Here is a 13553-nt window from a genome sequence, read left to right as displayed (position 1 = left end):
CTGGCAGCGAGTCACGGGGAACGGCACCCAGCTCAGCACCCCGCTGCGCACATTCGGCGGACGAGGAGGTGCGGAGGTGCTCCGAGAGCCGTGCTCAGCCCCAGCCCCGGACCCAGCCCCAGCCCCGGACCCAGCCCCGGACCCCAGCCCCGGACCCCAGCCCCAGCCCCAGCCCCAAATTCGCTGGAGGCGCCCCCTGGCGGCTCGCCCCCGCCCCGCCCCCGGTAGGGACACACACTGCTGGCCGGTTTGAGCGCTTTATTTCCTCCGTTTCATAAAAATTTATTATAGCCTTCCTCTTACATCGTATACAAAATATTTACTCTACTGAATAAATAAAACGTCCGCGTCTCGCAGACAGCACGCGATCTCCAAAGAAACCCAGCATCGCCACGGCCTTCCCTCGCCCACAGGTTCACAAAAAGAGCCCCGCACCAGAGAAGATGCTCGCCCAGCTCCCCTCTGTCCCCAGCTCGGCTCTCACAGCCACTGCCTCGCAAAAGGGACGGAGAGGGAGGCAGAGCGCAGCCGCTACCCCAGGGTGGAAATGCTGCCGATGACAGCTCGGAGGAGCCTGCCCCATCCCTGTGTGGTGTAACCGCGTCCTGGAGAGGTGGCTGTGCTCGCACCCGTACGTCCCTACAGTAAGGGATGTGCTCACCTTTACCAGAACACACCCGTGTCCCCTGCTGGCCTGTATGGGATCCCGACACAGGGAAGCTGTTCCAGAAAGGACTTAATCTTCTAAAGGAGTTTCTCAGCGTGTGTTTTGGGAAATGCCTCTCCTACGAGCCCCAGCGACTGCCTGAGCTAGGAAGAAAGGCTCTTGGTAACGACAGAGCACACGGCATCATACTGGAGGACAGCTAAATTGGGAAAAGGGACGGGGCCATTGCAGTGGCAGCAAATGCAACGTCCCCCTCCACCCCTGCCCCCCCAGGACCCGTCCACACGTGGCCGTTCCCTGCACCGCTCTCCTGCCAGCAGCCCAGCTCTGCTCTGGCAGGGGACAGGGTTAGCAAAGACAGAGCTGGGTCTTGGCAAACGCTCCTTCCTGCACCCACCTGCCCACTATGTTAGGAGCTGGCAGCGGGCCCAGCAGACTTTTCCTGGTGTAACAGGAGGGTAAGGAGGAAAGGAGCAATTACCGAATCCACAGGGTTTCGCTCCAGCTGAGGAAATGGAAAGAAGGGGGCTGGGGGGAAGGAGATGTGAGAAATCAGAGTCTCTTGGTAAATGAACAAGCAGCTCTTCTCACAGGTGCTGAACTGGCTAAAAGAAGAGCAGCACGGGCAGAGCAGGGATGGCTAAGGAGCCCCGTGGCGGGTGGGTCTGTGCCTCTCTGGGCCTGAGCGAGACCTCTGCATGGACTAACCCCAAGCCCTGGGGGCAGGGCCGCTGGGGAATCTGGCAAGCTTAAGCCTTCTCCTCTTGAAGGACACATACAAGTTATGGATCAACAGCTGCAGCATCTTTTTCTCCCGTGTTCCAAACCCAAAGGCATTAGAAAACAAAGCTGGCGCCCCCTTGAGCCCACTGCTTCCTTAAGGATCACCGGGATGTTCCCAATGAAGCATTCAAGGCCTTCATCTTCAGACCAGTAGACCTGAGGTTGGTGTGGAAATACTCTACAGGCACTTAGACAAATGGCAAGATATTCCAGCACTCAGGTGGGAACCTGCTTGAAAAATGTTGGTCAGAGGTTACTGCTCGCTAGGAGCACTCATCCCAGCAACACCCCACTGTTGGCAATAATGTTTTGCCTCAAAAACTTCCTTCCGAAGCCTGAAGTGGACAGAGACCAGGGTAGGAAGTGCAGATGAAAAACTGTTTCCGTAGGTGGTTAAGCAGCCACCAGATCCATCCCCCAAACAGCTGCATTTCAGCACACAGACCTTGTTGTGGGAAAGGGAGGCCGGTAGGCATATAATTTGAGAAGAAATAAAACAAAAACAGTCACCCTTTACAGGAAAGATACTTTAAAAAAAACTTAGGAGAAGCTCTCTCAGGACCCGTCTGCAGACAGCAGGGGAGTAACCTTGCTTCCACGCCAAGGAATAGTCTGACATGACCTCACAAAAATAGCAACATTTTGCCCTTAGCAGAACCTCACCAGTGCATCTCACTGCCCACACACCTCCACAGAAAATTACTCACAAACACTTTGTTTAGACCAGCCAAAATTAAGGACTGCTGACCTTCTGCATGCGCACAGCCTAACCTCCAAACGCCCAGTTCACGCTTTTCTCTGCGCATTTCAAAGTCTAAGCGCTGACTGGGGGCCAGGACCTGGACTCCTTCTTGGTGTATGAGGAATCTTCAAGTGGCAGAGATCTGCTATCTGCAGAATTATTGCAGCCGGTCCACTCGCATCAGGCATGGGGCTGGCCAGAAGCACAGCTGCAGCCGCTCCTCTGCCAGGGAAGATGACTCACGTCTGACGGCTGCCCGACCTAAACAACCCAGCAGCATCGGTCCCGGTGCAGCAGGCACTCTGCCTTACTCTCACAGGTAACTGTGTTTATGCTGTGCCTCAGTAAGGATCTTGACCTCTGTCTGGAAATTAAAAAAAAAAAGCCAAAACAAGTGTAACATAGTAAACGCGTAATCTGGATCAGCAAACCACAGGCACAAACAGCACCAAGAGTTTCTGTTCTGCTCCTTCCTTCGTCCAACACACCAAGAACTAGGCTTGCCCTGTTCTCAAAGCAGCGGCCGGAGCGTTCATGATGCTGTTTCCAGCAGCTGCTTTGGGAGCGCTGGCAATGCGTTAACTCACCAGGGCACCGCGATGCAGTGTGCTCTGCCAGCCTGCAAGCGCAGCCAAAAGCCCTTCAGTTTGGAAAGAGTCTGGTCTGGACGGCTGCTTTGGGGCCACCTCTTCGAAGGAACACAAACACAGCCAGCGACCAACGCGAGGTAGCTAGTACAGCAGCGACTGCTGCCGAGTTCAGCTGGCCATCGGTGGACAAGCAATCCCTGCAGCTTCCTCCAGCCTGGAACATTTGTTCTCAGACAGCCTTCCAGGAGAGCTCTGCCTGTCCTACTTCACTCAGGTGTGAAGGGTCAGGTGTGGAAGAGGCACACCAGCCCTAATCTGCTAGGAGGCACTGGGAGAGAACAGGTGGCTGCTCCGGGCCCCGAGGAGTGAGAGGCCAGTTACTGAGAGCTGTAAGGAAAGCTTAAAAACAATCATTCAGGAAAAAAAATAAATTAAGAAGTCCTTTTCATCTGGTGAAACTTGGTACATATGTAAAAGACAAGTCACCTTTTGGAATTGGTCCTAATGAAACGTCACTTGTTTTTCCCAAACAAGGCATAGTAACTTTTCTCCTAAAGGGTTTCTCCCAGTGAGAACAGAGACTGAAGCACACGTGCACGCATATGCACCCCTTTGCTCCATGACCAAACCGTAGGCACCCATCCTTTTCCCAAGGAAATCTCCTCCCAGTGCCCTGTTTGAAGTGTTACTCAAGAAGCTGAGTAAAATTACAACAAGCAGGGTAAGAGGATACATCTATAGCTGGAAAACAGGAGAGCCAATGATTTCTTCCTCCCCTCCCATATCGCTGCCTCTCCTGCTCAGTTTAGGTAGAAACACGACAGAAACGTGACCCGTTATTAAAGGAAAAGTCCGTTTCCTTTCTGTCCCCCTGTACAATCTCCTTTGGTGCTGGCTGTGCAGTGCTTTCATCTGATAAAGGCACCGCGTGGAAAGCACTGCTGGCCTGAAGCACAATGCCCCGATGCCTCATATTTACACCTGAGATTAGCCCTGCTGCACGGCTCCTGCCCCCGGCCTAGAGAAACCCCCCAGGGGTCCCGGCAGCAGCGTGGGGAGAGCACACACAACACGAGGCTTCCCACAGGCGGCTGTGTGAGCGCGCACACAGCTCGTTTTGCCACGTGCAGGCACCCACGCGCTGCCCCTGTGCATTCCCCATCACACGGAATACTTGGCCATGTCACTCTTATCAAAGACAACTTTGGTTGCAAAGTAGATCGCCACCAGGCCAAAGCCAGCAGCCGACACCATGTAGGCAGTCACCGACTGCGTAAACTGGACGATGGACCCCATGAAGAGGGAGGGGACAACCTGAGAGAGAAGGAAAGCACTGTCCAAAATGGCCAGGTCCAGGCAGATCCCTCGGCCAGGAGCCACCGAGTCCGGCTCTCCCACCATCATCATCAGCGAGACGTCGCAGGAGGAGCTGACGCACAGAGCTGAGCTGGCAGCCGGAGGAGGAGAGGAGGGGGAGGATGAGGAGTAGAGGCCCCCAGCATGTCCGTTCTGGTAAGTCAGCTTCTGGCTGGAAAGGCTTTTAGGGAAGGCCGATTTCTTGTCCAGTCGAGCCGTACCTTCCTCCTCTTTGCTCTTGTATTTATGCAAAAATACCTGGGGAAAGAAGGAGGGCACGTGAGGAATGAGAGGAAGGGTGGAGCCCAGCAAGCGAGGCGGGGGCCAGGGGCCCCTGCTGCGTGCGAGAGCAAAACCACTCTGAGCTCTGTGTGCTGGAGGTGCCTGCAGTGAGCCTGGCCCACGTGTGGTGGCCTCCAGGAGCCAGCCTGGCTCTTCCTGACTGGCACGGGGCTCAAAGCAACCCTGACTCACCGGGGAAACTGGCCAAGCGGTGCCCTTGTTGTGTTCAAGCTCCACGGCGCAGCACAGCACCGCAGCCCAGCGCCAGCCCGGGCTCTGCGCTCGGGGATGTTTTGCTCCGAGCCCCGGGTCGTCACCTCCTCACTGGGCGCCAGCTCCACTTCACCCCACCCGAAAGCAGCTGATGCAGGCTCACAGGGCAGGAGCGAAGGGCCAGAGCCCGCTTTGGGCATATCCCGGAGCCAGACAGCCCGTTCCAGTGCAAACATGAGCTGTTGTAAGGTGGCAGGCTGGGAACTCAAAACCCTCCTGCACAACAGCCCTAAAGACTGAAGAACTGCTCAGAGCCCTGCGTGCACGGCCGCTTCTCGGTATCCGGGATACTTACAGTGACGCTAACGGAGGTGGGTACAGTGCTGGGAGCTCAGGAAAAAGCTCTGCAGCAGACCGTGCATGCGTGACCTCAAGCGTGCTGCTTCATTTGCCTGACCTGAGCCTCCCCACTCAGGTTGGAAAAGTAGGGGAAAGAAAACCTTTTTCTTCTCACCTTTTTTTTTTTTTTTGCCTCACTTTGCTCAGGCTGTGAGATTTCAGGGGCATGGTTCACTCCAGCAGTATTCATGGAGAGTATTTGGATCAAAAAGCTCCCCAAGTTAATGCCAATAAAGAAAGGGCAGTGGTGTGCAGATAACAAAAACACCCCAGCTTGAAAACTCCAGGGCGTTTGCACAAGCACTGATCTGTCCGGCGCAGAGCAGATAGTGAAGGACGTTAATCTATTATCTGCACGATGAGATAGAACAAACAAAGAAACCAAAAAGGAAAAAACAGCACCTGTTTGAGGTTGAGAGACCTGTTTGAGGGCAACACCGTACCCAGCTGCAGGGCTCAGAGGGGCTTCCCTAAAGAACCCTTCCTTCTGCAGGAGGGACAAGGACACAGGTCACCGGGAGGGAACGGCTGGGGCAGGAGTGGGCACTCCAGCTCTGTCGCAGGCCATCCCAGAGCTTTCAGCAGCCTTGGCACCCACCCAGCTACACCCAGCCCTGCCCCAGCGTATGTCAGCACCCGGCAGTCTCTGTTCGTGCTGCCCCAGGCCATGGCTGCAGTTCTGGAACACAAACAGTTTCAGGTTCAATCACAGAAGAGAAACTGGATGAGAACTTCACTAAATGGGAGTCTACTTCCAAAAGCTTTACCTGGGCTCTGCTCAGCTGCTCACTGTACCCCTCAAACCCCAGGGTCTAGGCTCACGCACTTAAGCTCAGAAGCATGAATCCAGGACTGTCACCTATCTTATGTGGGCTTAAAAACCGTCACGTGCAGCTCCTGTTGCCACCAGACATCAGAAAGGGCACTGCGTGAGCCACGCTAGGATGTGCCCCACATTTCCAGCCCTCCACATTTTATGTTGATGTTCTCAGAAGCCTGCTCAGCTGCCCTGAAGGTCCAGGCCACATCTTCTATACCGATCCAGGCTAAGACTTCAGAGTTATGAGATCTAGCAGAGATGTCTGAGTACCTAGTATACAGAAATTACATCTCGAGAAAATGACTTAATCAGATATTCACTTGAATGAGCATAGTGAGAACGCATACTTTAAAATCACCCTGCTAACACAGGATAAACCCAAGAGTCTTTGGTGCCTCAATCAGCAGCTTCATCTCCCTCTATAGTTGACGGGGAGTGGTGGGAATGAGGAACCTACCTCTCCCTAATCTCATGCAGAAGGTGTGAATGTTCACCATGCATCTCACTGGAGCAAGCTTTCGGGTGCTGTTAGGACATGCAGATCTTTTCCTCCTGTTCTAGACAAGGTTTAGTGGCCATGCAAAGATGAAGAGGGCATGCAGGAGAATGGAGCGACTTACAGAGCCTGTGCAAAGCAAGGAGCTCCAGCTGAGGTGGCCTTGCAGGCTTTCGCCATCGATCCCGCACAGGGTGGAAGCAACAGCCACTCTGGATGCCCCTCTGCTGATTCACTTCGGGAGGAGCATTTGAAATAAAAAAAAAGGTAAAAAAAAAAAAAAAAAAGAATAGAGGGAAGAGAGGAAGCAGGAACGAGGGAAGGCAAACAAAAATGATGACAGATTTCAACAGTAAGAGAAGAGAAAAGAACAGAAGTGGTGAAGATGGAGAATTTTCTGCAAATGGCATTTGAGGGACTGCTTCTTGTGGGGTCTCCCTGCAGCCTGCTGGAAAGTTCTTGGTAGAGGAAGGAGAAGCTTTCAAGTCAGGGCAACAGAAAGACCAAACGCTGCTATACCCCACACCTCATTGTACTGAGAGTTGCTCCCCATCAAGACTTTGGCAAACAGTTGGGCATGTGGCCTTCACACTCCCAGCCTGTGGGCTTTGGTTTTCATTCTGTCGATGTTATGTCCATGGGAGATCCCAGGCAAGCTGAAGCTTTTGCGAAGCAGAACACTCCCTCATCCCCCTATTTTAACGGGGTGCCTGGTGCAAATCAGGATGGGTTGGTCACAAGTATTTGTTCAATGTGAACATCTGGATGCCTGTGGTAAGAACTCCTGCTTACTTCACTGTACAGCGAACCGCCTGCCATCGGGATGAAAGAGCTGCTCTCAAACCACAAATTAATTTTGCATTTGCAGCACAAGGGAAACTGCTATTAATCCAGTGTGCAACTCAGAAACCTCCCGAGACTTTGCCACAAGGATATCATCTGTGGGACAGAATTACTAGCTTTTGTGTTATGTTAAAAGTTTCTCAAGGTTTGTTTTTCATGGAGCTAGAGGAATAGGAAAATTCTCCTATTTTACGGGTCTTCACGTTATGGACCAAAATTCGAAAGCAGGACTTTACACCTGTTTTAGCACCTCAGGTTGGCAATCCTGCAGATGTGACTTAGCTGCAGAAAACACATGGCAATAACTAATCTGCACCAGTTTCCCTAACACAGAGGATCATAGGCCATCCCTTTTGGTGCACTAATCCTAGCTTTCTCCCATCTTACCCCCTCCCCACTATTTAAAATTGCAAAATGCTTCTTGTGAGCAGGGAATGCCTAGGGAAGGAGATGCGAAACTCTCTTCTCTCCTCAATTTCAGATAAATCTTCAGAGAAGACGCCGCCTGGAGACAAGAGGCACACGAGGAGAACCTCTGAACACAGGCACGTGCTCTCTGCCATGGCCTGAGCTGACTGTGGAAGCTACAAGCAGCTGAAGAGGCTGCCCAAGCTGTCCTCCCAGCTACCTGCACATCGCCCTCTGGAGCAGGTCCCTACCTGTTTTTCATGATGATAGAGCGATGCCAGCGTGTATGGCAGGATCTGGAGTGCAGAGAAGGTGAAGCCCGTGAGAGCAGCTGAGATGGTCACAACGATGACGCTGTGGGAAAGGCACATGACGAAGGCAGCCGCGGGGAAGAACACCACGCTGGCCAGGTAGACCGCCCGCGTCCCAAAGCGCTTCACCATCCGGTCCATGATTGTCGAAAAGAAGATGGACGTGACGCACTGCAGGAAGAGGCCCAAACTACCCATCCGGACACCTGCGGGTAAGCAGAGGTGGTGACAGACACTGCCACGACTGCGCCCAGGCTTCAGACAGCCGAGCACCTTCGGGCCTCAGACCTCCCTCCAGTGCCCAGCTCAGGCCAGAGGGGCAATGAGAGGGGGAGACAGAAATGCAAACGCCATTCTTCTCTTGGAAAGCTCTTGTTCTCACCTTCCTACTCTTGATCAGGATCTGTGTCACCTGCTCATGAACCAGGATCTGTTATCTGATGCCAAAACCAGCCACAGAACAAAAGGAACAAGAACCTGTGCTTCAGCCAAGGGAAAGTATACAACATCCACCGAGCGACGGCAGTATCCGGTAGCAATCCGGACCTTACCCTTTGCAAAGATCTATCAGATTTCAGGGAATTAAAACCATTAACTCTTTGGAGCAAGGATCATTACTCAACACATGTTTCTATGACTGCTAGCACAATGGAGCCCTGACCTGCTGGAAGCTATACAGTGGAAGTGTTAAATAATAATTAAGCTCCCTCTAAGTTAAACAGAGGCACAGCACAAAGAGGTAGTGTATTGCAGAGCTCGTGGAGGCACTGAGTGGAAAACTTGGAGGGCAGGGTATACAGCTAGAGAAGGAGGGCCAGGGGAATGCCTCCAAGAATAAAGGACTTGGATCTAGGGGAGGGAAAGAAGGGCTGGGCAGTGGAGTCAAGGCTCTGGAACAACACAGCAGCCAAAACGAGGACAGCAGGCAACAACAGTAAGCAGGTAACGTGCTGGAGTGAGCTGTATCCCATGGTGGGGATGTGGCAGCTGCTGACTTGTGGTGAGCAGTAACAGGAAGCACTGGAGAGAGCGGTGAGCACTGGGGAAGCTGCTCCAGGGCTCCCCAGATATAGATGTGAGATGGGAATCTCACAGTTGTGTGAAAGGGAGATGCAGCAAAGCCTTTTCAACCCCTGCCCTACAAGAGACGGGGGGCACCATCACCTCTCCTTTAAAAAGGAGGGAGGAGGAGAGGAAGGACATGGCAGAGGTGGTCACCTTTTGCAGACAGAGCCAGGTATGTTCTGTTCAGCATGCAAACTGCCGGACCATTCTGCCACTTAACAATTCAGCCCCAGGCCAGGGCTGTGCTGCCAGATCTATTTCTGTGCTCGGTAGCTCAGAGGAGAACAAGGTGTTTCCCTATTCAGTCCCCTGTGCAATGCTCTCTTGGTCACGGGGGAATGTTTTTTCCTGACCCACCTGCAGAAGGTGTAGTTCCCTGCAACAAGTTTTTGCACTACTGGCAGAGCTGAGCCCATCCCTAGCTCCCACTAAACGCTCCTGTCCCAGGGAACAGGCCCTGTGGCCCCAGAGCAGACGGTTCACTTCTCACCTTCATCGTAGTGGCGTCTGGCGTCTGTGCCCGGCTTGGCTCTGGGGACACCATGGTACAGCCCTTCCCCAACAAAGTCCGTGTAGAACAGCATGAAAGTCATGAGTGCCATCCAGCTGCAGAGCTCAGCCACGAACAGGCGCCGGATGACCCTGGGGATGCGGCAGTAGAGGCTGTGAAGCCGCGGCAGCAGCGTGCAGAGGTTTCTGAGGGCCTGCACCATGTGCCTGGCCTGCAGGAGGCTGTTGGAGAGCTGGCAAGAGCAGCAGGCAGGAGGGGAGGGCTTAGGGAGAGCATCCTTCAGTGCTGCACCATCCAGGGCATCTGCCTGGGTGGCTGCCTCTTCGGTCACAAAGAGCGTGGCCAGCACACAGCCAAGGAAAATGACAGCCAGGAGGCTGAAGAGGCACGTCTCCTGCCCTCCCAGGTACGCGGCCAGAAAGCTGCCCCCCCAGTCAATGGCTGGCAGCAGGTAGCCAATGCAGCCCCCCAGGCTGATCATGAAGGCATACATGGAGAAGGCCTGGCGGCAGTTGTCGGGCTCCTGGAAGAGGTCCGAGAGCAGGGCCTCGAGCGGGGTGAAGCAGACCTGGCCGCAGAAATCCAGTAACCCGATGCCCAGGATGAGGAAGGCGATCTCCAGCGGGCGAGTGTTGAGGGCAAACAGGCTGGCCAGGCTGCTGGCGTGCGGGATCACGAAGAGGCTCAGCAGGACTCCCAGGCACAGCATCCAGATGAAAGGCCGCCTTCGGCCGTAGCTGCTGTGCCAGTGGTCGCTGGCGGATCCGATCAGTGGGACAAAAACCAGGCCAAGGACAGGTCCTATCCCTGGAACAGAGGAAGAGGTAGTGTTAGGGGACAGAACTGGACAGGACTCCGGTCTATGTGCGCTGCAACAAAAGCCTGGGATGTTTCAGGGACCCAGTAAGCTTCACTGGGTCAGAGCCCTCCCCTCCAAACACAAGGCTGCCCTTGATGTAACAGCCATCCTGCAGCCACCCCTCCATGCTCTGATTTGCTCCTTGAAGGGGAGATAAATCTCTTGAAGGTGAGAGGGAAACTGCCTACCCAAAACCATGGTCATGAACTTCTCCTCGACGCCCACTTCCAGCAGCAGCGGAGGCACGTAGGTGATGCCGGCAGCCAGGCAGACCTCGAGGCCGAACGTCAGGGAGTTGACCAGCAGGAGCTGGGCCCTGCGGCTGTGCAGCAGCGTGCTGAGCCACGCTCTGTGCGCCATGCTGCCCCACACCCTCACTGACAGAGGGCTGCGGCGCTCCGGCGCTCCCGGAGATGTCCCACAGGCGAGGTCTGGAGCTTCCGTTCCCGGTCTGCCGGACAGATGCTGCCTCCCATTTTTAGCGTCGGTGAGCAAACCGTCTTTTCCTCTTCCTCCTGCTGCAAGATGTGGGCCCAGCAATGTCAAGTCCGAGCGTGGGCAGGCCGAGATCCCGCTCCGTGCTTCCCCTTCTGCTCACATGCTGTGGTCTGAGAGAAGAGACGGCTCGTTAGACACAGGGCAGGGGACAGGACTAAAAGCAGGTGCCACACAGACACGTCGCGGCTGAAAGAGACAGCTTACAGATGCGAGGGCACCCGGGAGAGCTGTGGGGTTTTAAGGGATGAGCTATGCTTGTGCCTGGTTTCTCTCCGAGGGCTTGTGGCAGGTGAGACAGGCACCTGTCAGAAACGGTTTGGGAAAATCCAATCCTGCCTTCGGGCTGCGGGAGGCCTAATGACCCCTCGGTGCCCTGTCCAGCCTCATCTGATAGATGGGAAGTTGTAGCAGAGACACAAAGGCCTTAACCTCAGAAGGGACGTCGGGTCCCCTCTCCCAGTGAAATCAATTACGAGTCCCTGTTCGAGGATGGAGGCAGGCAAGCGCCTGCAGCCACTTAGGGCATCTCCGGGGACCCGCACCACCACCTGCTGACCGGGCGTCTCCCCCCAGCTCCCGGGGACGCGATCTCACCCAAATCCTGCCTCCAGCCCCCGAGACAGGGCACAGGGAACAGATGGTGCCTCCGTGGAGTTTCACAAACAAACCTGACCCACTTTAGCCTCGTCTAACAGTGAACGGCAATTACCTTACTCATTAGTCTGAGTCATTTATTTGCCCTGTAACATGCTCCCTCTCCCCAGCCTTCTTCAGAGGGGAGAGGCCACCGGATCCGGACAGGGTCTGAACAGCCAAGGCAAGAGAGCAGATGCCTCTTAGAAACTTGTGCTGAGCATGCCACTGTGGCAGTCTGCAACAAAACCTAGTCCTGCGAGGTCGCCAGCATCCAACCTAGTCCACCCAACTGCTGTGTGGCTAACAGCATCTTGGGGAGATGGTCTGGGCTTACCTTGGGAGAGGTAGAATGGGTTAGCAGCAAGGGCGACATTCAGCTCCTGCACAGACATTGATTCAGGAGCAAACCGAACTGAATTCCCAGGGATTCATCTGCTCTGACTTCACACCCTAAGTGAGCCACCAGCGAGTTTCTTTGTTATGCCTGGTTCCCAAAGGTCCCACTGCCCCGAACTGTTCCAGCACAGGACTCGTTCCTCAAAGTGCCCCCTGCACTGTGCTCCTGGTTTGCACAAGCTTCTGCCTCCGGTCCCACCACAGCACAGCCCCCAGGACCTTTGGGTCCTGTGCTTGAAGGAGGCTGGGCAGAACGCGGGACATTCCAGCGGAGGCGCTTATCTCTGCCTGCTCCCTCCCTGACTGCGGGGAAGCTGTGGCTGTTTACCTGCCGGTACACCTCCTTCATGCCAGAGAGGCTAACTGGTACAGAGTTTGCCTTCCTTAGCTGTGGAGAGTGAGACCAGCAGGAGGAACAAGGTGAAAATCCAGTTTTGCAGCCCTGTCCCCCTCTAAATTCTTTGCCTCAATTAGACGGGAGAGCAAGAGATGTCCCCTCGTACAGGGACCATCTCCAGGCCAACACGTGCCTCCCTCCTCTGCACCCTGAGGCCACCAGGACTCGAGGCCGTGCCTGGCCTCAGGTCAGGCCTCGCAGAGCTGGAAGGGCTGCGTGTCAGGGGGCCGAAACGGGTGTGAAGTGTGCACAGAGCCCCTGGCAAGGCCAGCCCTGCAGGAGGAGCCGCTGGACCCCAGCTTCCCAGCGCACACGCGTTCGGCCTCCATCACTGCACAAGTGTTAGCAGACAGGCACAATTTATGTGGTTGCTGCCTTTTCCCTTTCTTCCCCTCTTGCCATCAGCCAAAACAAAACACACGGAGGCAACTGGGTGAAGCAGGAGGCACGGCGGTGAGGTTTTCACGAAGACACAAGCATCCCTCCCTGCCTCTCACTGTGCAGGGACGGGCACGGCTCCCCAGCTCAGGAGCTGACAGGCTGCCAATTAGGCACAATAAGTGCTGATTAGTTTCCTCCCGGAATCCCTCACCTTCCCCCTCCGCGCTCGCTTAGACCTTGACTGTCACAAAGGATACCTTCTTTTACCAACTGTGAACATTTAAACGACTCGCCCAAGGTCAAACAGCGAGCTAACGGCAGAGGGGGGGGGGGCAGCAGTTTTCTTTAGTCACTACGCATCCTTCAAAGGAGCACCAAGGCCCCAGCTACGCCCGACGTTACTTCTCGTGCACTCTATCGGCGAGGAAGCGACTGGGGGCAGCAACCACCTTTCTTAGATGTGGGCTAGACACAGGATGTCTCAGCCTTGTTCGTTTTGACGATGGGTGCCCAGCTGGCTGACAGCCCTGGGGTAGGAATTGAAGCTGCAGCCCTCCAGCAGCGCGAGGCTTGATGCTGTTAGCTGGAGGGAGCAGGCTCCCGAGACAAAATCATCTGAGCTAGACCTGGAAGGGAGCTGTAATGTCCGCTGTCTACGGGGATCCTCACTGCTGTAGTCCAGGGTTTGGAGGGCTTACAGAGGGAAATTTATCCCAAGGTAAGCAAACATTAAGCAAGTGATGTCTCTCACACACACACGTACACACAATAAACAAAACAAACACCTTTTTTCTTCCCTTTATCCCAATGACACCTCTAGCAGCAATTAACCAGCTGGGAGGGGAGCAGGAACCTGTACATCTCCCCAGCTGCCTGAGAATTTCAGGCTGAGGGAGAGAG

The 13553-nt window shown here is 54.7% G+C and overlaps 1 protein-coding gene across 6 annotated transcripts in view; it reads right to left on the bottom strand.

Annotated features, from left to right (window-relative positions):
- Window positions 1–244: 244 nt before the first annotated feature.
- The window catches only part of SLC45A3 (solute carrier family 45 member 3), a 29151-nt gene continuing 15842 nt past the window's right edge, over window positions 245–13553 (bottom strand). For all 6 annotated transcript variants that reach the window (XM_080569511.1, XM_080569513.1, XM_080569508.1 and 3 more), the window contains 4 exons: window positions 10534–10953; window positions 9466–10293; window positions 7851–8116; window positions 245–4396 (listed from right to left, as the gene is read on the bottom strand). In XM_080569511.1, the coding sequence (XP_080425637.1) occupies window positions 3944–4396; window positions 7851–8116; window positions 9466–10293; window positions 10534–10705 (1719 nt within the window). In that variant the 5' untranslated portion in view covers window positions 10706–10953 and the 3' untranslated portion in view covers window positions 245–3943. The remainder of the gene's footprint in view (window positions 4397–7850; window positions 8117–9465; window positions 10294–10533; window positions 10954–13553) is intronic.

Source organism: Anser brachyrhynchus (assembly GCF_964034855.1).
Source record: "Anser brachyrhynchus genome assembly, chromosome: 27".
Taxonomy (NCBI): domain Eukaryota; kingdom Metazoa; phylum Chordata; class Aves; order Anseriformes; family Anatidae; genus Anser; species Anser brachyrhynchus.
This window is presented reverse-complemented; position numbering and strand designations above follow the sequence as displayed.